The sequence below is a fragment of the Clinocottus analis genome, unplaced genomic scaffold, assembly GCF_023055335.1.
Source record: "Clinocottus analis isolate CAN_PGR_092001 unplaced genomic scaffold, fCliAna1.0.p SCAF_19, whole genome shotgun sequence".
NCBI classification, from domain to species: domain Eukaryota; kingdom Metazoa; phylum Chordata; class Actinopteri; order Perciformes; family Cottidae; genus Clinocottus; species Clinocottus analis.
In genome coordinates this window covers 8373321-8397238 of record NW_027175920.1, presented here as the reverse complement: position 1 = coordinate 8397238, position 23918 = coordinate 8373321, and the positions used below count along the sequence as shown (strand labels likewise).

The 23918-nt window shown below is 38.8% G+C and overlaps 1 protein-coding gene across 6 annotated transcripts in view; it reads right to left on the bottom strand.

Annotated features, from left to right (window-relative positions):
• Nucleotides 1–891: 891 nt before the first annotated feature.
• LOC137789448 (voltage-gated potassium channel KCNC1-like) overlaps nt 892–23918 on the bottom strand; it is a 47238-nt gene continuing 24211 nt past the window's right edge. Inside the window, exons 3-6 of one of the 6 annotated variants that reach the window (XM_068583061.1) lie at nt 21669–22650; nt 20301–20495; nt 19235–19363; nt 892–5752 (exon numbers count right to left, since the gene is read on the bottom strand). In XM_068583061.1, the coding sequence (XP_068439162.1) occupies nt 19242–19363; nt 20301–20495; nt 21669–22650 (1299 nt within the window). In that variant the 3' untranslated portion in view covers nt 892–5752; nt 19235–19241. Of the gene's footprint in view, nt 15167–19234; nt 19364–20300; nt 20496–21668; nt 22651–23918 lie in introns of all 6 variants that reach the window. The other 5 variants (XM_068583064.1, XM_068583062.1, XM_068583060.1 and 2 more) reach the window with 5 other exon arrangements.

Genomic DNA, 23918 nt, shown 5'->3' with positions numbered 1-23918 from the left:
TTAGGATTATGCAAATGTTGGATAAATAAATACTGTGCCAGAGAAGTAGTGGCTTCAGGTTCTCTAACAGGGCTTTAAAGTCTTGAGCTCATTAGCTTTGCAGAGCAAACTTGAGGCCTTGTGACTCCCATGAGATGGCTGCACACACCACCACAAAGAACAGTTTAGAAAATAGATGACTCATCAGACCACATTGCTATTCCTTACACCAGTAGTTTTTGGCACATAAGCATTCTCCAAACAGTACTGCAAAGTGTATTTAGCCATCTTAAGCTTGTTCCACCATGCAGGTGTTTCATTACACTTTTGTTAGTGATATATGTCATACAACTGCAACCTAACGCTGCAAAGTGGTATTCTTGCTGATGGACGAAATGAAACTGCTTCTTCTCAGTTATTTCAAAATTTGAAGAAAAAAAAAAGTAGAATTATTCCGAATCAGTTTAGAAATATTACAGATGAGATGATATTAGATGAATATTGAGCCAGGAAACCGGCACCAGCATTACCTCATCACTCTCAAATATCATGCCAGTTACATTTGACCTCAAAATTATCGATGACAGTTAAAGGATATGTCTTTTACTTTAAATGTTAAGAATGGTTTGTTGCAACAGTCACTGTCTGCTGAAGAAACATATTGGAGAGACATTCAAAATACACCATATCCTTAAACTTCTAGTTGCAAATGTAATGTGTCATCCTTCAGTTTCTTGGAAGACTTTGGCTTTCCATTGTGTCCACACTTCAAGCCAGATTATATCAATCACTGTATTTGTGGTATCCCGTTTCAGACAGCTGATGCTGTGACCGTCAGTACAGAAGTCAGGATGCAGAGGAGCACAGATCTTATCAGTTCGGAATAATACACAAACGGACACAACATTCATGTCACTTTTTCATTTATTTGAAGTTCATTTCAATGATTTTAAGCAATTTTAATGTCTCTGAAAAAACATCTCATGACTGTTAATCAGTTATTTGTCCAAACTGCTATGGAGATTGGTTCACATTAGATCGCATTGACATTCATACATTTTAAGTCTCAATAGTAGAAATATGCTCAATTATGACACTTTATTGATATGTTTCTATTTTTTTCTTCAAAATATAAAAAGATAGATCATGAACATTCCATTGAAATATACTTTATACAGTTCTTGATGAGTTGTTCTTTGTGTCCAAACATTTCAAAAATAAAATCCGGCATAAGTCACAACCAGATACTTCAGTGACCACCTCTTCTCCCCATTCACTCTCCTACGAAGACCCAAGTACAATGAACTGGTACCTAAGTCTGTTTTATACAATTTGATGGCATGTGAAATGAACAAACATCTTTTATCTTTGGAATGCTTACGTAAATGCATGATGTTAGCCTGTAATATTAGATGCATGTATACCGTTATGGTTTTTGTGGTGTTAGTCACATTATTTCTAATTAAAATAAGATATGAAATATATAGAAAAATCTATTAGTATGATAACATTTCCTCTAAAACAAATATGGTGTTATCACTTTGTAAAATAAAACACTTTTAGATTAGTGTGATTGCTAAGTCACTTTATGGAAAGCCATAAAGCCACTACACATGTGGTTGCAATCATCTGAACTGACGACAGAACATCTGTGTCTCAGGGAGCATACAGTAAGTGTCGATCAGCGGCATTCGTGGTGCAGATTGCATACAGTGTCCTCAATTTACAAAAACAAAAAACATATTCAACAGAAACAGACACATAAAGAAAACCGACAGGATATTGTAAAGGATGTGTCAACCGAGGACCACATAACACCTTCCAAACACCTGGAGAGGACATGTCATGATAGTGTCACAACACAAAGTAGCTGTTAGTGTAACAATGGTTTCTACTTACCATGTAAAGTGTTTTAGTTATTTTGGTTATGTGAGTGTTACAAAGGAAATCTTTAACATTTTAAAACAGACTTAGCACGCTCAACATTGTAACGCAATCTGTTCAGTATGACTAAATCAAATGGCAGTATTACGCAATAGAAAAGGAAAGACATCTTTTTCAGCCTGGCAGTGGCAGAGCAGTCACAATGAAAGAATGAAGAAATAGCGAACATAAACGTGAGAAATAAGGGAAGAAAACGACAGCACTCGGCCATGAAAACACAAACAGCTGGGTGATTTTTTTTTGCAAGTGTGCACACCATTAATAGAAGTTAACCTCTGAAATATTCATGAACATCGTTGTGACCATCAAAGCCAAACTGTAGTTTCCTTAATGCCTTCCGAAATGGGAACTGAACTCGGGAGCTTTAAAAAGACAAGGGACCAAAATAAAAACCCGCAGACCATTTTTGCAAATAGACAGAAGCTCTCGAACCTGTATGACCTCGAATAGTCTACGTAGTCTAAATCACACAATATTCTGGTGAGCCTCCAACCGTAATGTACTTGGAATGGACGGAGGACCATTCAGCTGCCTGAGCTGAGCCCTGGACCAGCAGGGCCTGAAACTCACTTAGAATACCAAACGAAGGATGAGGTGCTTGGAGAGCACTCAACAATGACATGCTGTTTTTGTAACTTTTTTTTAAAACATCAATCTCCCCTTGGTGGACACTGGTATCTCTCATCCTCTCTTTCTCGCAAAACACGTAACTTAAAGTACTTCACTGACATCATTTTGGAAGCTCTGGGTCTCTTTGATTGGCGCTCACATAGCTGTGTTGTGTGTTCAGCTACGAGCTGCCAACAAGCCGGCTGGATGACGGTAACTCTGTGGTTCGTGACGAATGCAAAGACCTGACCATCTAAAAAAAACAAAGACGAGCTACCTCTACACACTCATGCTGACACTGTGAGTGCGAGTAGTTTTCAGTTGCCTCTCGAAGGAAGACGTTTCTGCTCTACGACACGGCACAGTGTTTCATAGTTATCAGGACTGGACTCATGACAAACAATGATAGGAGGCTAAGGGGATATGTTAAGACTCTGTTCCCCCTCGAGAGATTATCAGGTCATAATGCATGCGTTTTTTACACATCACGGTGAGGTGTTCACATTATCGTTATCTATATACTAGAATTTATTATGTTAGAAAGAAAACACCTACATCCACACACACCATCAACACACCTGAGTCCTTTACACCACACACAAACTTTGGAATGGCAGTTGGTTCCATGCAAACCTGAAATCTCTCGTGATTGTTCGCCAGTATCGTATCTTTCAAAGTCTGTCATTGGTCTTTATTGGATAACCTGTACTCCCATTTTTCTACTTAGGACGAGTGGAACAGAACTGCTTCTCCCAGCAGAAACCTGCCGTGGGATATCCAAGGCCTTTTCACATCTCTTTATCACTGAGGCATTGAAGATACTCTCGAGGTTCTCCATTTGCCATGCTACAATCATGTGACAACTCTTGTATTATTGCCAAAGAAAAAAAGCAAACTATGAGTACTATTCAAGCAGTCAAAGTTGTGTTATGGAGAGCTGTTTCTTTTAGAACGGCTGCTGCTGCGGTTGTTGCTGCTGCTGCTGCTGCTGCTGCTACGATAGTTGTGCAAATGATTCAAGGAGGAAAACATGGACTTTGTGATTAACAACAAACATCCTTTGCGCAAATGCTATAGTTTGGCAAATGATTGCTGTTGATTGAATGGTTAGAAAAAATACTGCTCGATGCATAACAAAGTAAAACTATGGCAGCGGTCGAAAACACTGGAATGGGGAATGTAGGGCAGTACTAGCAGAGAGATTTCATCAAACAAAACATATTCAGGGTGTACGTTGCAAACATACATGTTTCAATATTCACATTTTTTTTTACTTTTCAAAACAAAATATAGCTCTCTTTCATTATAATCTTTTTTAAAACATTAATTGCATATAACATTTTTTAATTCATTTTATATATACTTTTTTTGTATCTCTAGCACCCTTGTCGTCAACTAAGGGCTTGCAGAAAAGACAGTCATGCAAACTAGTCATGCTGGTAAACAAAGTTACAAAAATGCATTATCTTTTTTTTCCATTTGTTTATCTCAGCGTCCATCCCTTGTGATCCCTGTGTCCCTGTTTATCGGCAAGAGTCGGTCATTGCTCATCGTCTTTCAAAAAACATTTTCCCAGTGCTTGTGGGGAAAACGAATTCACCCACATCCCGTACCAAAATATTCACTTCCCATCTTTTCCCAGGACTTTGTCTCCATTTCATGATGCCAAATTTTCTATTAACATTTGCATCTCTTTTTTTTCTCGTTACTTCCATTCTAGCCTTTTTCCGCTCAGAAACTTCCTACGCAGCCATGGATAATTGATTTGTTTATCAAAATATAGATTTGTTCTCTTTGTACACTTCCGCTCTTGGTCCGTTTCTTCTCCTTTCCCCTTTGCCTTTGGGCTCCCGTGATGGGCCATCCTTATCTTGACGTCGACCTCAGAAGCAGTTGTTGGCAGCAAGAGGGACAAGAGAGAGATGGGGCAGTATTCAACTGGAGATTCTTGTGCCTAACTGGCAGTGTCGGCCTTGGGTTTGGAGAAGCATTTATTTGATTGGTCCCTTTCAAAATCATACTTGTCATATTTTAATGTGCATAAGGATGCAACGCTAGTGGCAGTTAAAGTACTTTAAGAGGAATGTGTTTGTACCGAACAGAGGCAATGGGCAGTGTTAGGGTGAGTACGCGCCTCACCCTAAATGAATTGTTCCCCCTAATCTATACTATTCATTACAGAAGGTCATTCAGCAAGTGCTTGCTACGGGACCTTTGGTATTCCACATAGACTTTCAGCCAAGCCCATGGCAGTACATGAGAGATAAAGAGAAGTCTTTTTCCACCATTTTCTTTTGGTGAATGTTTCAGGTGAGTCTAAATGTACAGTAAATGCCATACACCACCTGTTTGAGCTGATGCTACATGTGCTTCATTTGATCAACTTCATAGTTAGTGCTGTTTTTGATTATCTTGGTACTCGTGAAGAGGGCAGTGATTCAGTCGGATAGAAGAGAATGGAAGACATAGGTTCAGTGGCAAACATGCTGTACAAGTGCTAAACTTGAACGAGGGACTATAGTATGGGTGTTGGTAAATACTGTGCATTTGTGATTGATTTCATATGCACTGAAAGACCAATCCTTTGCCTCTCATGTACTCTATTTTTTCTTTACTGGAAAGGAACTTAAGAGGAAAATGACATCTAAAAGATCCCTTGAATGCATAAATTCCTCTCTTTTCCAACTGTTGATGGATAAAGTCAAGTTATTCCCCAGCCAACAAATGCTACAATATGTTAGCAGAGATGCTACATTGTTCATTCAGTCCTTTGTGAAGAAGCGTGTTTTTTCGGAAACGTGTGAAGTTGCTCAGTGGTTCAGCACTGTATGGTACCCAGGTGGTCATCATACAGGATGGTGAGTATAACGATGTCAGAGAGATGTCATCTGGAATGTGTATTCAGGAGTCCTTTTCTCTCCCAAAAGTGTGTCAGTGCAATGCTCAGTCAGTTTTCAGAAAAAAAGGGGAAAAAAAGGTCAGACTGTTGTCAAAAATGTGGTCGGAGTTCCAAGAGGCTGCTTTGGTAACAACGTGAGGAGCAGACCATGTGATTATTTAATTCACGATTAACTTCTGGTCTCTCTCTTGTCACCCCAAAGATCTCCTTTAAACTGTCCATCCATGTCACACTTGACGCTTACGTGGCTCCCGCCGCAAATTTGTGTTTACTGGTTACTGTCTCCTCATTAGAGAGAAGGCGAATGCTAGAAACTTAACACTGTGAAGACAAGAATAGAAAGCCATTAATTTTAAGTTCACAAAGAAATGTCAGAATTGTCAGAATTTGTTAGAAATCAAGTGAAGTTGAAACTTAACTAAAACGTGTAACATCACAAGCACTAGATTGGTTTATAATAGAAATCCACTAGTACAAACCAATCTCATATTTTGGAACTTGCCAATTACATTTTTTTTTTAAATAACACAATTTTATGGTGTTACTAATATTATGTACAATAGGGGAAGTAATCAGGGATTACCATTACCTGTAAACTGCTGGTTAACTGTGCATGTCAGAATGAAGTGCACACATTTAAACTGTAATGACAACTCTAATACAGTCTCCAACATACAGTACAGAAAGTTGGCACACAAGTTATTCTTGAATAACAAAATCAAGAAATGGTGAGAATACAACTGGTGGCAGACAACATTATAAAAAAACAACAACAGTAGACTGAATGAAAAAGCTGCCAGCCAACTGACCAGCACCATGCTCCCACCTCTCCAAACCTCAGCAAGTCATCATCTATACAGCAGAGAATTATGTACAGACCATTACGAACAAGATTAATTGATGACCAGTTATTCACTAACGTGTGTGTGTGCGTGTGTGTGTGTGTGTGTGTGTGTTAGTGTGTGTTAGTGCAATCATTTTCATTTGAATGATATGTACAAGAAACAGTTTTGACAAATGGACACATACAAACATACTCAATGCTCTTCATGGAGGTTTTCACAAGTGCAAGAATTAATGGATTTACACGTCAGGCTGACACCATTTCAGGAGGCTTAACCCCAAACTTCAGCTACACACGTCATGCAAACACGGGTGTAAATTCAAGAACATGTTTGTCAACAAGAATAGGTTGAGCAATGTCAAATCTTTGCCTACACTTACAGCAAACAATTCTTGAATCACACGTGCGGGCATCGTGCATTGTTTACTGGGAGATTAAACACTTCTGTTGTGGTCTCATCAGCAAACATCAGCTCAATATAGACATCCTCCTTTATTGCAGCCGCATTAGCTCTTCGTCTGCTCTTCGTTCCCCGCTTCCTCTGACAATTTCCACTGTATAGTTGCAGTTTTCTCCAGAGAAAAGCTGTTAGCGAAACAGTTCAGTTTAGTCGACCTAGAATAAAAGGCCTTCATCTTGCTGCCTATCCTCATCTAACCCACCATGCTCACCCATTAAGCACATACTTTGTAATTGCATTAAAATATTGTTTGGGTGTACATTTAAATGAGAGGCAACGCCATGCCTCGTTATACAATCTTATTACGAGTAACATGATCTCCTCCTAGTGTCAGATGCATGAATCTTTGTAATTTTGCCAAATATGTTCATTAATACTTTATAATTTCCTGTGTACTATATGCCCTCTTCTGTGTTACCCGTTTCACAAAACCGTGCACATTTACACAATACTAAAGACACAGCAGGGCCTGTTTGGACATAAGTCAGACTATTCTGTCTCCTATCCCCAGCAACATCCTGACACAATGCCAAAGCCGCTTTTGTGTTGTTACGCACTGCCATTGAGCACCGGTGCTGTGAATGATAACATCTTATTGATTGATTGATATGAGCAGGTCAAAGTAAAAGGAATAGTCAAGCTTCTTGGTGAACTTCTTTGATTAATGCATTTTGCCTCAAGAGGATTGATAGCTAGTTGTTCCACAGTGTGCCCCACATCCCATTAGTTTGCTTAGTTCCATATCATTATATAGCACTAATTTAGTGGATATTATATGCCATATTATGCAAGATAGGAACACACCTGGTGTCAATCTCATTGCACATTTAAAAGTTGATCAAAAAGCATTCTCCTTCCTTCCTACCACAAATTAAACAATTGCACGTATAGTACAGCAGTTTATAGTATTCCTTTGCTTGCTAAATACAAATATTGTGAAACAGTCCTTGCAAGTGACACATACCATGCATAGATGCCTCAACAACCATTCACATATGTACACGTAAAGTACATGTATATTCAATATCATACGAAGCATGTAGTTCATGGAGAACCAGCTCTTATCAAAGCAAACAACGACGAGCCAAGAACACACTGTCGCTGTCATTACAGCTGAATTAATCATACCATGCTTTTAAAAATATAATGTCGCAATACACAAACATACTTTGTTTTTGAAATACAGACTTCTGTATACCTGACCAGATAGATGGATTAAAAATGATTTGTTATGAAACATCCTGCCCCATACTCACAAAGTTTAAATAGATACATTCATTCTGTAGGACTTTAATGTATTCACATGTGTAGATACAGATATGTACATATTAAATAATAACTACTGACCTCTTAAGCATTGCTTGGAAAGTTTAGCTAGTTAAATCTAGCTAGTTTGCATGAACTCCTAAATTGACATCAGAGCCTACGAGGGCCTCATAGAGGCACTTACAACATCTGCCTGTTTCGTTTACTTCAACAATGTGTACGTCAGAGCGTCCTATGGCTGATTTGCGCTGGCCACAACTATGTGATAGGACTCTTTAAGATCAACAGAACCACAATTATGACATTCTTCAGATCCCGTGTTGATACAATACAAAGCAAATATAAACAAATGCAGTACTCCTAAAGTTATAAATGTTCAAATGGAAGTAGTGGTGTGTGAGTTTAAGTTATTTCTCCCACCCATTTCATTCATTTGTGCAATCAAATAACAATTCACTGTTAGTTATTTAAGATGGATTTACATTTCTCTCGACTGCGACAGAAACATACATGGACATTCTTTATAAAGTGGCAAACCAGCATAATTTAAATATTGCAGATTGTTAAATCCACACTGTGATGTCAGTTTAAGATTATACAGTATGCATGTGCGCTTAGAAAGGTTTCATGAGGTTTGTGCACTGAGGGAAGTGGTGCTAACAAAAATCACTGAGCAATATTCAGGTTTGCTGACGTGGACTAACATTACCTTTTTGGATTGAGTACAGTTGATTGGTGTAATCAACTGTACTCATTACATTTTCAGAAAACACTTCCTGCTCGTCAAATGAACTTAAACATGTACTATCCCAGAGTTTCCCTACCTTTCCTTAGTTCAGGTTGACATTATACATTTAACTGCTGTCAAAAAATGCTTAGATTCACTGGAGAAACAAAGCTTTGCATGCTGATTCAGACAAATTGAAATGTAACAATATTGAGTATAAGCATGGCTATTAGCAACTTCGGTCTGAAAATCTGTGCAATGGTCTTTAAAAACCTGTATCAAACAAAGCCAGGCCATCATTACTAGTGACGGTGGTAGGATCTGTTACAACTGTGACACCACCATATTTACACAGCTCTCATAACCCCAGTCGACAGATTAGACCAAACGTTCAAGTGATGTCATAGTTTTCATCCTGAATCACAATACTGCATATCTAATTATAGTTGAAGAGTCTGGAAGCACATCGATTGTTAGACAAAATGTCAATCATGACCATCGATTCTGACTCTCTAAACAAGTAAATACTCTAAATATTCTCTCTTTGCACCACAAAGTAATGTTGTCTCTAAGCACTTACAGTTTTTCCTCATGATTTGAGTCTAACTACAATACTACATTTCTGTAAAGAACTTCAGCACAGTTAAATACAACATTGTATCTTTTTTGAGAATTGTTATTTTAGACAATCAGTAGTACAGAAAAGGCATTCCTAACAATGAAATACACATTACCAGTACAAGTGAAAAAAATATAAAACTATTACAAAACTAAAACAATTAAAAGTGGCAGTCACAACATTAAGAAGTTCAAAGGACCAGAAACACTGAATAAAACAGGACAAATGGCTCATGGTGTGTTACTCCTTGAACAGCTGAATCAAAGATAGTAAGTAGACAAAGTCTGTGCATTTTTATGATAAAAAATAGATCTGCATATGTATGTGCACAGCATGTTTCCCAGCATTCAAATCATATTGCATGTTTATTGCATACGTGAGGGTGTTTTTATTCTTCAAAAAAAAAAATCTTTTTAGCTAAACTTTTACAAATGATCCATGTGAGAATGAATGGCAGTCTGAGAAAAAACTCCCATTCCAAAAATAAAAGTTATTAATTGCCTAAAACAGATTGTTAATTTAATTTTTTGGAGGGGAAGGGTATATTGTAAGCACTGACATATGTTTTGTATAATTAATATAATTAATAGGTTGCATTTAGTCTTTTTGATTTGTATTTTCAGGTTTTGACAAACCTTTGAATAACAAAAACAAATAAATAATGGAAAAAATCTGAATAAAAAAACATAAAAATGAAGCAGAACAGCTATTTAGAAAAACTGAGCATACGATCTCAAACGTTCCACCTAATAATTTGTTGTAATATCGTCTTTTCTCAACATGCAAGCTTTAAAGGTTAGTAATAACTGTTAGTAAAGTGCTTGTATTTGTTTTACATATATTATTAATTATGTATTCATCCATATCTGACTTTATAAACATCTATATATAATGTAGTTTGTTTATGTATTACTTAACTAACTTTCTGAATACATTGCAATTAGTTTTCTTTTAAAATTTCTGGGTCTACATAGAAGTACACATTTCATTTACTTGACTTTCCTGATTTTAGTTTGAGTTAAAAATCATCATCAAAAGGAAAGTAATCGCTGAGGATGAGATGGCTTGATTGTGCTATTTTACCGAAGACTGTCTTGGAGACGCGACACAGTTCGTATGTCGTTAGCCAGGCAGCTAATGAGGCGCTAAACTGCCCTAACAATGTTTACAACAAAAGGATATAACTTCCCTTTGTTTCAAATGCTAAAAACCAAAGCCTGATACATTATTCTCCATCTGCCGCCATCAATGCAGAATCAACTAAATGGGATCATAAGCATAGTGTGAAGCACAAACAATAAATTACATTAAGTCATTAGGTTTAGCTAACAACCGGCATTGTATATTAGCTAGCTGACTTGTCAGAAAACTATTGCACGGAAACCTTTGAATGCTTCATTTCCTACGTATAAAATCATATTTTATCAAACCCAGCCAGTGGTGTGATCTATGACCTCGTGGTAGACATGTAAGACTTGTGAATGTCTCCCACTTTCAACATCATTCTCCCAACCCTCGTCAACAACTAACCCTTTGGGACATTTCCTGCAAGTCTGGCAGCTGATAGGCAATACATTAATTACATATGTATCTTTGGGGCATATAATAAAATTCATATTTTTGTTTGGGAACGTGATTGAATTGCATATGATGCATAAGATGATGATAAATATATAGAAATATCAAAGACAACATGCTTGCAATTGCTGAAGAAAGTATCTGAATAGACCTTTCACTGTTCACTGGAAGGTAGCAATTGCAACATGGGATCCTGACAGAAATGTAATCAAACAACCTACACATTTAAAGGATTGTGTGAGGCTGCACAATTCAGAAAGCTCTCATAGTACAATATTTGTAATCTTTTATTTTAAACTATTTATTTTTTTTAACATTTTGACGTCTCTGTGTAAACTATCAACTATCAAAGTGTTTTTACCAGTTCATGTAGAAGCTGTTTAGTCCTTTGGACAAAATTACCAAAATGATGTCGACGCTATCGACTACATGCATCAATATTCACAAAAGACAGAACGTAGAAACCTTTTCAACATCAATCCTATCTATATGTATTCATGTCTTTGGCTAAATGAACTGAAGTATCCCATTTCATGGTCATTTCTATGGACAATGCTGAGAGCTTTTTGTTTGGTCCGAAATGTTTAAAAAATGGATGCCCACCTACACACTTAATTCTACATGTTATATTGTGACTGTGCACATGTTTTAATAAAGATGTTTTAATCTCTGCTACTATTGTATTTACTAACGCGTCCAAATCTCTTTTTTTATTTTATTTTTCTTTACATTTCTTCTTATGATCTAAAATTAGAGTGTAGAATGTATATTCGACCCCATCAGCTAGCCTGATTCATGCATCATAAACCATTAGATTCACAAGACAAGGGGCCATTCTTTCTACATTCACGTTCATTGTATGTTATTGCTATTGTTTTTGCATGGTGTACAATCCAAATGGAGGCTTCAATGCGATCAGTCCACAGCTAATCCAAGGCATCTCTTATCATCCAATCAGGAACATCCTTTTTTTGCTACAAAATGGAGGGGATGGGGGAGCGGCAGCGGCGCAGCGGTCCCGGCGCCTCGTAGGTTTCAAAGGGGGGACTAGTGATAGGAGCAAGCCGCAGAGATGACTTAGCCATTCCCGATATGTTACTGAGACTGCGAGATTTATCGTAACCTGTTGCTTTAAGAACATAATTTTAACCATTGATTTATACGTTTATATTATTAGTGATTGATATCAAATACCAATGAGATACAAATTAATCATGTTATGACACATGTCCATATGCAGGTTGTTTGTTATGAAGTAAATAGTGTTGACGCATGAACATGAGGTTTAAGATGTTATAGGAAGAAATCCAAATAGGAAATAAGTACATAAGTGGAGAGTATAAATTAAGGATAAGAAATTGTAAATGTTATCAAATCATAAAGACACGTAGAGGACAGACGAGGACAGAGGCACACAAGACAGACAGGACAAGACAAAGAAAATGCGAGTTATGATATGTCTTTTTTCAAAACAGAAAAGCAAAAGGTTCTTTGATATTAAGAGTTTTAACACTTAAAATAGACCATTGAATAAATCACCCAGCATGTTATCATGTCAAACATAATGTGCAATGTTCAGGTGTTTTAGACAACTATTTGGCCACAACTATACAGTTTACCACAAAAATACATAGATATTACTAATACAGTGTAGGAGTTGATCACATGAAGTTTTAGGTGAAAAGTTAGACCACTAATGAAGTTATGTTGGATAATTAATTGGCTTGCATTACACTTTATAAACAGCCTACTTAATATTTGCTTTGGGTTCCTGTAAACTTCAGATGGCCAACACCAAAATGTTCTCCCTGTAACCTTTAAAAACACTTCCTATCCCCGATAATAGCGTCCTGTAAAGAGATCAGTTTGCATTTGGTTACAGTGGGAAATGACACGGCCCAATAGACGACTTGTGCAAGAGACTTTGAAGTATAATACGTGGTATTTAAACGTATGTGTACAAAATACAAAACCAATTCATGTAAGAAATAACACATTGGCTTGTGTGTCCTTTCCCGCTGTATTTGTGTGTAACCCAGCATGCAGACGCTGAAGTCTCTCTGTCGGAAGCAGTCATACAGATGATAGTGCTGTTGCATCAGGTGAAGTGAAAAACAACATTGTTCGCTAGCAGTTAATCTGCCCCATCAACGGCTAACTGACCCATAATGGATGGAGGTTTTCAGTGGTGTTAGGATTGTGATACATTAGCTGACATCGAGCTGAAAGCTTGGATGTAAAGCAATACAACTGCAATGTTAACAGAGTTTGTGACTAAATTACCAAATAAATTGTCTGTTTTTCTCCAACATTAATGTGTATTTTTGGTCAAACTCCAACCATTGCAAGGCCACAGTCGGACAACGAAGAACACTCATTGCTACAGTGTGCCGCCCTTTGTCCTTCCTGCTGAAATGAAACAAATATTCTGTGGTGCAGTGGCCACCACTCTCGATTACGCATCATTTGAGCCAACCATAAATAAAAGTTAGTTTATTATTCTGACGAGCTCAGGCACATTAGTTTGATGGCAACTTAGTAAAATATTGATGATGCAGTTTTCACTGGGTTTCTTAAGGTCCCACAAAGATGTCTGCTCAATCTGTGGTGCTGCTTCAACCTCGAGTTTAGTTCTACCGTCCAAATGTATTGAGACACACTGTCAGGTTGTATCAAGTGGCAGCCATTTTTGTGATCCTGAATCGGAGTTAAAGGCGACAAGCGGAGTGAGAGAAAAACAAACAAACCTGTTTTTAACAGCAGAACTACAATAAATGCTTTCTATTGAGTGCAGACAAAACCCTCTTTAAGCAAGAGGTGGATATTGTTAGTCTTAAATTAACATAATTTGATAAGACCTTCACCTGGCCCAAGTGAATAGTTGAAGTTACACTCCTTAAGATTTGGTGTCATCAAACTGTTTTTGACAAAAATATTGGTCTGCCGTTGTTCATCAATGTCAAATACATTGAATGCATTCAAAAGTAACCTCTATATAGTAGTTGTAATTGTTGGGGGTGTGCTCCACCATTCCTGTGCATGGTTTCACAAAGCGCACAAGAGATTCAGAGGAATCCATCTTAATGGTATCTATTTTATATCAACCTTGTGCTCTCTGGCATCGTGTCAGAGCCACATTACATGTTTTACAATGCAACCAACTGCTGCTGTTTCACATTAAAAGTCAGAAACGTTTTGTTTCTGCTGCTTAAGATAAGTTGTTGTATAAAATTTAAAAAAAGATGTATAGGACATAAAAAATAGAAAAACGTACTATGTAGAATTAAACTAGTAGCATTTAAACTGGTGCACTCGTGTCCCAAAATGTGTAAGTTATATGCTTTACTTGGGTGCTACGATTGATTAACGATGACCCTACACATTTGAAATATTCACCATTGGAGTTCTTATAATTAAAGTTGGGAAGTCCGTTATGCAGTCACAACAAAAGGCTTTGATTCGACTGTGAAATTCTGTTGGATCTATTTAGAGAAAATAAACATCCAGAGTGAAGAGAGACAAATGAAGGGAAGAGTACACACTGCACACTTGATGAAAAGACTAAGAACACTACGCTTCATAGATATTATGATCTTCAAACATACTTAGACTAAGCTGCTAAACCTATAGATGGTCATGGTCGCAGTATTTAACTCTATATTTGAAATTGTCTCTCATGCTTTAAACAAATGACCTTTATTTTTTCTCTTTTTAGTCTGAAAGCAGAGGATTTAAAACACTTGTCACGTGTGATATGAGAAAAATATGTATAAGGGTAAAAAAAAAGAGTTCCCATCTGTTGACAGGATGAAGGTGAAACTCATGAAGAATAATGCAGACGCGACAATAACGTGGTTCTGAAGCTTTTCAGATACACGTCAGTGACCGTTTGTTCTGATTGGTACATTGGTTTGCTTTTGCATAAATGTATTGGTTGAATTTAAGATAATGATAATGGTTCTCAGAAATTACAATACAAATGCTGATGAAGTTAATCATGTCTCAGATGTTGTAGGTGTCTGAGACATGGTCTGCTGGCTTCCTTCTCACTGTGCTAAGTACTGTATTTACACCATCATGTCGTGCTCTGGGGTCGTCTATCAGGGGAATTAGTGAGCCTGGCTGTCACTGCAGTCAGTTATGACATAATTCTTGTCCAAAGTCACACTTAATTTACACTACGAGGGAGTACGTACCTACCTACAGTCAGACTTTAGTTACACTTGCACTGCAGTGGCGGCCTGGGGATGGGATGGAGAATGAGTGTTAATCACAGAAGGAGGCGGTAATGGAGAGGGAAAACACAAAGGAACAGAGAGGAAAAACTGCAAATATTCTGACCAGACAGTTTACCAAGGAAATGATCACGTAAAATGTAACAGATTGGACCGAAATATAAGACTTAATCATTCTTGCATGTTTGTATGTGGAAGGCAAAGCTTTTTGTCTCTATGTAAACTCACATATGTCCTGTAATGTCATGAGCATGCAGAGGACACATGATGTGCTGACTGCTAAGATGATTTTCTTAGAACAACCCCATACTGTATCATTCTTACACGGGATCAATTGCCTGTTACCCATTATTAGATGTATTGATCTCCTCATGACCGTTACAGAAACCACAATGTGTCCATACAGTACATACAGTACCTGGAACGTCTTTTGGGAAAACTAGAGATCATGAAACTGTAACCTGCATCCACTTGTTCGCGATATATGTCTTACAGATCTATATGCGTCAGCTGGTCATTCAAGCTCATATCTATTTCAAAGTGTATACTTCTCATACATATACATACATATTGATCAAGTTTTTCTTTCTCTTTTGTAAGAAGCAAGTAAAGATCCGGAGACTGGAGAATATTTGCAGATTGGTGTGGTGAAGCAACATTGTAAGAAACAGTCGAACTGTTACGCACAAGAGGACATGCGAGACGATGTAGGAGAGGTTTTACATACTGAGTACAATGACATACAAGAGGACTCTGGCACGCTTTCACACAGAAGATGTTAGGGAGTTGAATTTAGAGTTATTATATTGTATTTAGTTGTAGCCTGTTGTACTGAGCCACTTCACACAATAACTGTCTCCAACAGAAATTGTCTCTGATGAATAATTGTGTGTGAGCACAAGCAAAACAAAACAACAGATATGTTGTGGTCGAGTGTGTGACTATTATAAAACCTTTGGTCCTGAAATTCCACCAACAATCTCTCCTAATCAATGTCATAAATATGAATAGTAATAAAAAAAAAAGCGTAAATAAGGCGTGGGATGAGAATGTGGATTGTGAATGCACCCGGCTTACTATAAAAGGGCATTAGTCATTTTTTTCATAATATGGGTTTAGTTGAATGTATTGAAATTAAGTTAAAGCTTAGGTTTCTTTTGTCAAACAAGTTCTTGGAAACGTCCTGAACCAGTGAGATTTGTGCCAGTTTTTTGTGAATTAAGTTCAGCGTTGTGTTGGCAATTTCCTTTTATCATTTCAATCCATAGAATACAGATAATAGGAGATAGTAAAACTCAAAGGAGAACACAGGAAGAACATAGGGGAAATCGAAACATCAAGCGGCAAAACACAGTTGTAAAAAACTCAAAAACTTATAAAAAAATTAAAAACATCACCACAGACCCAAATATATACATTTAAAATAAATCTAACGTAATCTTAACACACATAAAAAAAACAAAATGCTGACACTACAACACAAAACTCATCACAATCACAACATAATACTCCACAACAGTACGTAACGAAAGATGTACGCACCTTGTTAGAAACACAGGACATAAATAAATCACAAAACCCCAAGAAATAAAACAACTCAGACACATAAAGTGAGGAACTGAGAGGAGAGAGATGAAGAAAGCGACAGAAACAAACGAGACCCTCGTAGAAGGTCGAGAGGAGTGATTGAGAGTCGCCAATCAAAGAAGTGATTGACCGCTTGACCTCAACGAGACATGCAGACTGCATCTGGTCCGTACGAAGTCAAATGGCCAACAATCGAAGAGAAGAAACTGAAAAAGTTTGTTTTTTTTAAAATTACGTTTGCAAAGACATCTTATGCGAGTATCTACAAAATAAATCACAACTGAAGCACACAAGAATACGTTTTAGACAGCGTGAGAATCCCTCTTTAAAAACAAGGAGAACAGGGACGTGACATAGAGCCAGTATTTTGCTCGTCGTGTTGGTCTTCCCCTAAAGGCCAAAACTACAGATTTGTTTAATTGATTGTTAACTGTGAGTTTCAACAGCCACATACACAACTTTCTATAAGTCGCAAAATATTTATTCAAACATGTATTGGGCTGCAGGTTATATGTGTATCACAGGGCTGTAAACTCATGAGCTGGTTATCAAATGTCAGAGAATCAGGATCCAGAGATTGCAAACAGGTCAAATGTCACTGGTATTTACTGTCAGCCCAAGTCAAAGCTCTTTCTCCAGTGCACAAGGCTCAACATCCTAAATATTATAGATTACAGATCCATAATAGAGGCCCAATGGAAATGAATGAATCACTGTGTAGCCGAAACCCTGAAGCTTCATCTTTGGACTCCTGATTTGCTTTAAAGAGGGATTTTTTTTTGTAGGACTTAAATGGCATCTTATGTATAAGAACCATTGAAACCGAAGCAACGTCAGGGACCTGTAAGTGAAGGGCTTGGAAAGCGCCAGACTTGCTTACCTTCGACAACATGTAGCCACTTTTCAATCAATTCTGTCATAGCGCTTGTTTGCCTGTCTGGTAAATACGTCTTTCAGTCACCGAGTGCAGCTCATAATTCTTTTGATTTCTATCCAGGCCTCCACAACACAAATACAAAAGGTCCTGAACTTTGGACTACACCAGGCACTGAAAGCACAGAAACATGGTCTCGGGAGTAGTATTTCAGACCCATTACACGCTCAGACACAGTATTTTTGTAAAGAAGTATCATTATAACTGGCCTTGTTTACAAAGCGTAATTAATACACTATATTATAACAGTTTAAAGTGTTTGCTTGTTTTCAGCGTGGCATGTTTCAAGAGGTACTATCCCTTGACCGAGATAACTCCCCCGACCCCAGTGACCTTGGGCCTTGGAAAGACGATTGTCATACAACACTTTACTCAGTGTCACGACAGTGTGAAACTATCAAGGCTGGCCAATGCATTTTACATCAAATACGGCATATGTACATGCAACTGTGCGCATCTTTGAGCCTGATATGTAATCTGGCAGAGACCGAAGTACCATTGAGTATGTCTAACCTCTGCATGAGTACATGTACATATATAGATCTTAAAAAACTGTCGATAGAGTTGGTTTCAAAGGCGAAGCCTCTCTAAATTGCAGTAAGGGCTTTTGTTTGCCAAGGTGGAGGTCCATGGGGTAAGGAGTAACACGAATAAACACAGTAGAAGGGAAAAACAAAATTAAGCCACACACGACAACACAAACACAACACTCGGCATTGAGAGGACAGAGACACAGTGTATAACACGTAAGAATGAAAAAGCCCACATACACACGCGTGATATGACACAACCTGAAGAGAGAGACAAATACAACACAGAGGCACATCAGACAACAACGTGACCCGCGGTTCCTGTTCAATCTTCTTCAGTGTTATGTTTTATTAGTTATTGACACAGGACACGACAACTGGGTTATTATTCTCACTTCAGCTGCTGGAAGTATTTGCACATAAACACATTCCCACATGGACAGACTCTTTGCACTCATAACTGTATGCAAGTTGTATACTCTCGCACAAGTAGACACATCTTTGTGCACACTTCTTATTGTGGGTGTCACGATATCACAGAGCGATCCCTTTTTCTTTTTTTTTATACATCTTTGCACATTGTTTATAGCGATTGTTACTGAATTTTGCAAGCAGTTAGAATATTCGGCTGAGGTTGGGTTTCATCAGATGAGACAGATCACACGCACCCTAAAATGCCACCCAAATCTTGATATTCAGGTTCAAGCGCTACCTACCTTAGCTTTCTGTTTGCATTAACCTCTTAGTGTAAATCTGACAGCACACTTTCAGAAGACTTTTCACAGGTGACACTTCAAACTCTATTGAACATGTAGACACAACATTGTGGAAATGGTGGTGTATCTGTGATCTGAAGTCATGCATAGTGTGTGCAGCTACGTCTGTGTTTACATGCGTGTTAGAGTGTACTGTAGTTTGTGCAACTGCAAAACATGCTACGTGATGGAGAGCCAGATCTAAATATCTGTATGTTTTCAAAACGTTGACGAGGCTAAGGGTTAGCTAACTTTGTGTCAGTGTTACCTCTGCTCTATGGTTTGATCCAGGAGGAGGTGGAGTTTGCATTGAGGTCCTGCTGTAACAGAGACCCTTCCATCTTATACCAATCCTCAGTCAGAGGGGAGTCTGGGCTGGGTGCCAGAGCTGATGCCTCTAGTTTGTTGTCAACAGGGGGTGTTGGAAGTTTGGAGGCAGTGTGAGGGAGTATTTTGGTGCAGGTTGGCAGCAGTGGTGGTGGTTGAATTGCAATAGTAAATGAATAAAGGTGTCAGGTTTTCATGAGAACAAAGGTAATACACATTTGGGGTAAAACAAAAGTGGGTTGGGGGTAGGTATGGTGTAGCACAAAGGAAAAGATGAGCGGAAATGAGGGCAAGGGTTTCAAGACGGGGCAGAGGAAAGGGGAAATGTGTGGCAGGTTAGGGAGGGAAAGTCATCGGATAAGGTAAAGGGGGAGGAAGAGAGAGAGGAGGGAAGGGCGCAGGAACAAATAGAGAGAGAGAAAAACAGAGAGGGAGAAACAGAAGTGGCGAGAAGTAAATTAATGCATGGTCAACTGTTTGAGTCCAGAAGACAGAGAAAGACAGAGATTGTTCATGAGCATGAATTAATGTGACTTCATGGGACGCAACAAAATTCACAGACACCATGGTAAGAAAGAGAAAGACGAGAAGTAGAGGAACAGAAAAAAATGTCTGACACAATAAATAAAATATGATATCAAGCGAAGACTGAAACACAGACAAATTGAATGTGAAGAGTTGAAAACAGTCGATGCAGAGCAGTAGAGCCGCGAGTATGCATGTGTTTTAACTGCATGACTGTATGTGTGTGTGTTGCTGCTAGCTGTGATTGGAGCTGTAGTTGAGGCATCCAAAGTGCATGTGTGCTCTTCCATCTAACCTGTCTTTCCTAAATGTTTGGATCTGCTGTTATATGTATACAGAAACCTCAGTGCTTCTCTGCATCGGCTGCACAGAGATACGTAACATGTATGTTTGCAGTATGCTGTGCCTGGTATCTTGTTGTGTGGATCTGTTTACGTAATGTGTGCATATTTTTTGTCTCTGTCTCCTGGTGTGAAACGTACCTTTCCGCACATTCCCATCTGTGGCACGGAATTCCCTGGTGTTGAGCAGGAAGCAGGCGCGGTCCTGCTGGTAGCGTTCCCGGGTAGGGCCTCGCCCAATAGGGCTCCTCTCGTCTGGGCTCAGCACCTGGTCGATGGTGGGACAGTCCTCGTTAGCCAGGGCGGCCGAAGCTGCATCGCCGTTCTGCTTGGAATCTATAGGGGAACAGATGGAGGAAGCACACGCGGGAGAATTATGAGAAAACTATAGGAAAGAGTACCTTGTGTGTCTTATTCATCAAAAATGCTAATATAAGTGTGTATTGTTGATCAAGTAGTAGAAAATGCATGTCAAGAATGACAATATTTCTCTGCAATTTAATGGAAAATTATAAAAAGGTTTGCATTCTAAATGTACACATTGCTCGCTTGTTTCTATTTTGCATCAGAGTAAATGGATTTTTGACTAATTTAGGCTTTTGTAACGTGCCAATATTATAAATGTATGAACATCTTAGAGACAAAGCGAAATTGTATCCAGATAGATAGATAGATAGATAGATAGATAGATAGATAGATAGATAGATAGATAGATAGATAGATAGATAGATAGATAGATAGATAGATAGATAGATAGATAAAACATGTAACATTATGTAGTGATGATACTGCTCTCCAGTATCATCACTACATAATGTCTTGGAGCCAGTTGTCAAAATGTTGACTAATACAACTTCCTGCTAAAACATCTCCTGACACAACCTACAGGAAACCTTTTCAGTCTGGAGGGAAGCCAAGCAGACCAGAAGTAGTAGAAGCACTGATGAAACCAATACTTTCTGGCTCACTGATGACTAAGGCAGTAAAGTAATGCATTAAAGGTGCATTATTGTTGCATGGGACTGACGCCTGCTGCTGCAGCATGTAAAGAGCAAACAAAGAGCCAAATTACCTCTCCTCCTGATTTTACTGCTAATACCAGAGAGAAAATATGTGCAGTCAGCCCAAACTGAGATACATTAAGCTGTTTTAAAAGATAATTGAGTTCATTTTCCTTCCGTACTGTTTGTTCTTCACAGACAGATTGGTGCCTTAAGGCAACTGTGGACCTATTAATTGATCATAAATTACACATACGTTCTGGTGGGCCAGTGATTTCTTAAAGGTGGATCCAGAATTGACTATGCATCACTTCTTGATAGGGCGTCCACTTCTTTTTGTGTCTCTCAAATTCTTCACTGGACCCCTGAAATCATCCCTGTGTTTGCCTAAATTTGTAATTGTTAAACGGTCAGATTCTCCCAAAGCATGCAAGTCAGTTTTGATTTTAAAAGATAATATTTGTTGACAAAATAAAGAGATTTAAGATGAAAAAAACAAAACATTCACCTCTGTTAATCTCTATAATTTCTTCTTGGGCTAGAGGACAGTCTCCCCCAATGCCACCAGGCCCCATCACACCACCTAGGACATTTCCCAAGAGCCTTTGCGGCGATGCAGTCGCCATAGCCAGGGCGTCTGGCTTGCAGTAGTTGGGGGACCCTGGTTGGGGTGCTCTGGGAATATGTTTGTTTTTCTTTTTGGGCAGCTTTTGTTTGGCCATGGCCAGAGAGTAGTACATGCCGAAGTTGTTGACAATTACAGGTACAGGCATGGCGATGGTCAGCACACCAGCCAAGGCACACAGAGCACCCACCAACATCCCTGACCACGTCTCCGGGTACATATCTCCATAGCCCAGTGTGGTCATGGTCACGACGGCCCACCAAAATCCAATAGGAATGTTCTTAAAGTTGGTGTGGGCGCTGGCGGTCGGGTCATCTGGGTCTGCACCAATTCGTTCAGCATAGTAGATCATGGTGGCAAAGATGAGGACTCCAAGGGCTAAGAAGATGATAAGCAGGAGGAATTCATTGGTGCTGGCACGCAGGGTGTGGCCCAGGACTCGGAGGCCCACAAAGTGGCGGGTCAGCTTGAAGATTCGGAGGATACGGACGAACCTGACAACACGCAGGAACCCCAGGACGTCCTTGGCAGCTTTGGAGGACAGCCCACTCAGGCCCACCTCCAGATAGAAGGGCAGGATGGCGACGAAGTCGATGATGTTGAGGCTGCTTTTGAAGAATTCAAGCTTGTCCGGGCAGAAGGTGACTCGCAGCAGAACCTCAATGGTGAACCAGATGACGCACACGCCCTCCACGTACGTCAACCAGCTGTCAGTCACCACCTCGTAGACAATCTCCTCACGGGTAATGTTGCCCACCGTGACGTTTTCTGTCTTGTTGAGGATGGTGTTGAAGGCCTCGTGCGTCTCCATGCAGAAAGTGGAGATGGAGATGAGGATGAAGAACAGGGAGCCAAATGCCACATACTGGAAGAAAGAAAGAAGAAAGTGAGGGTAAAGAGTCAGTTGCAAATCAATCAATACAGCAAGGCAGAGAGGACATAAATGCATGAAGGAAAACCTCAAGGCAACAGGAATGTCTGTATCTTGTATCTAAGTGCTAAAGACTACAAAGAAAAAACTACAACTGACGACTTCTCGCTCTGTCTTGGGCATCTACATCGAGGTCTTTGTGGAATAACCTTGGCGCAATTTGACCCGTTGTGATCAAAGTCCAAGTATGATCACACTCATTAGGCCTGATCAAATTGTATCTGACAGTCAAAAATGATTATGATGAACAATGAAGCCATAAAATAGATGTGCTGTCAGTATCATGTCACATCATGAGCCATCAGGAAAGTATGATGCACAGAGATTATAATTATTAATAGTACTAAACTAGTACTACATACAGTCTGCATATTACAATTGTCATGTTTTAATATAATAATACAGTATATATTTGCATTCATAATGAGCTATGATTGGATTAAAAATATATTCAATCAAAACATTTTTCGACCCAAAACCTGTGTCAGATTTTGGAGTCTGAGAGGAAAAGATGAATGGAGGAAAGTGCAAAGAAAGGAGAGAAAGTCACAGTGCATTAATGTTTTTGTAAAACAGAAAGGGGAACATTGGTTGATAAACTCAACAAAACTCAAAACTGTAATTTTGAGCTCCTTTTGTTGAATTACTCTTGTTTTTGTAACTGAAAAGTAGAAAACAATTAATAAAACAGTTTTGAATTAAATTGATTTTCTTGGCATCTGCCTCGACTCCCTCTACATCTTGGGAGTACTGTCAGCGCCTTTCCTACAAGTGGCATCCTTTCTATACTACAGTGTCTTAAGTCTAAATGTTTCCTTGTTTACTTCCATAAGATTTTCCTGAACAGAAAGCAAACGATAAGCCGTTCAAAGGCAACGTTCGGAGCATTGAACATCTGTGTGATCTACATCTGTCTATATCAACCCATGCGTATTATTCTACTGTAACCCATTCAGCTGTCAGTGAATCAATGACAGTGGCGTGATAACACCAGTGTGCTACTGCACAATCTTTCCCCTTTGCTGTCCATTCCTACAAGCCCTGCAGTGTATTTATAGACGCAGTATACTTGGAGCTTTATCAAATAAATAATAAAACAGACACGGCCTGAAGAGTGAGAGAGAAAGGTAATTCATACTTGAGTGGAGCCCATATATATAAGAAGCCTGAGTGCCTTCAGTGTATTGTGCGTGTTACTGTGT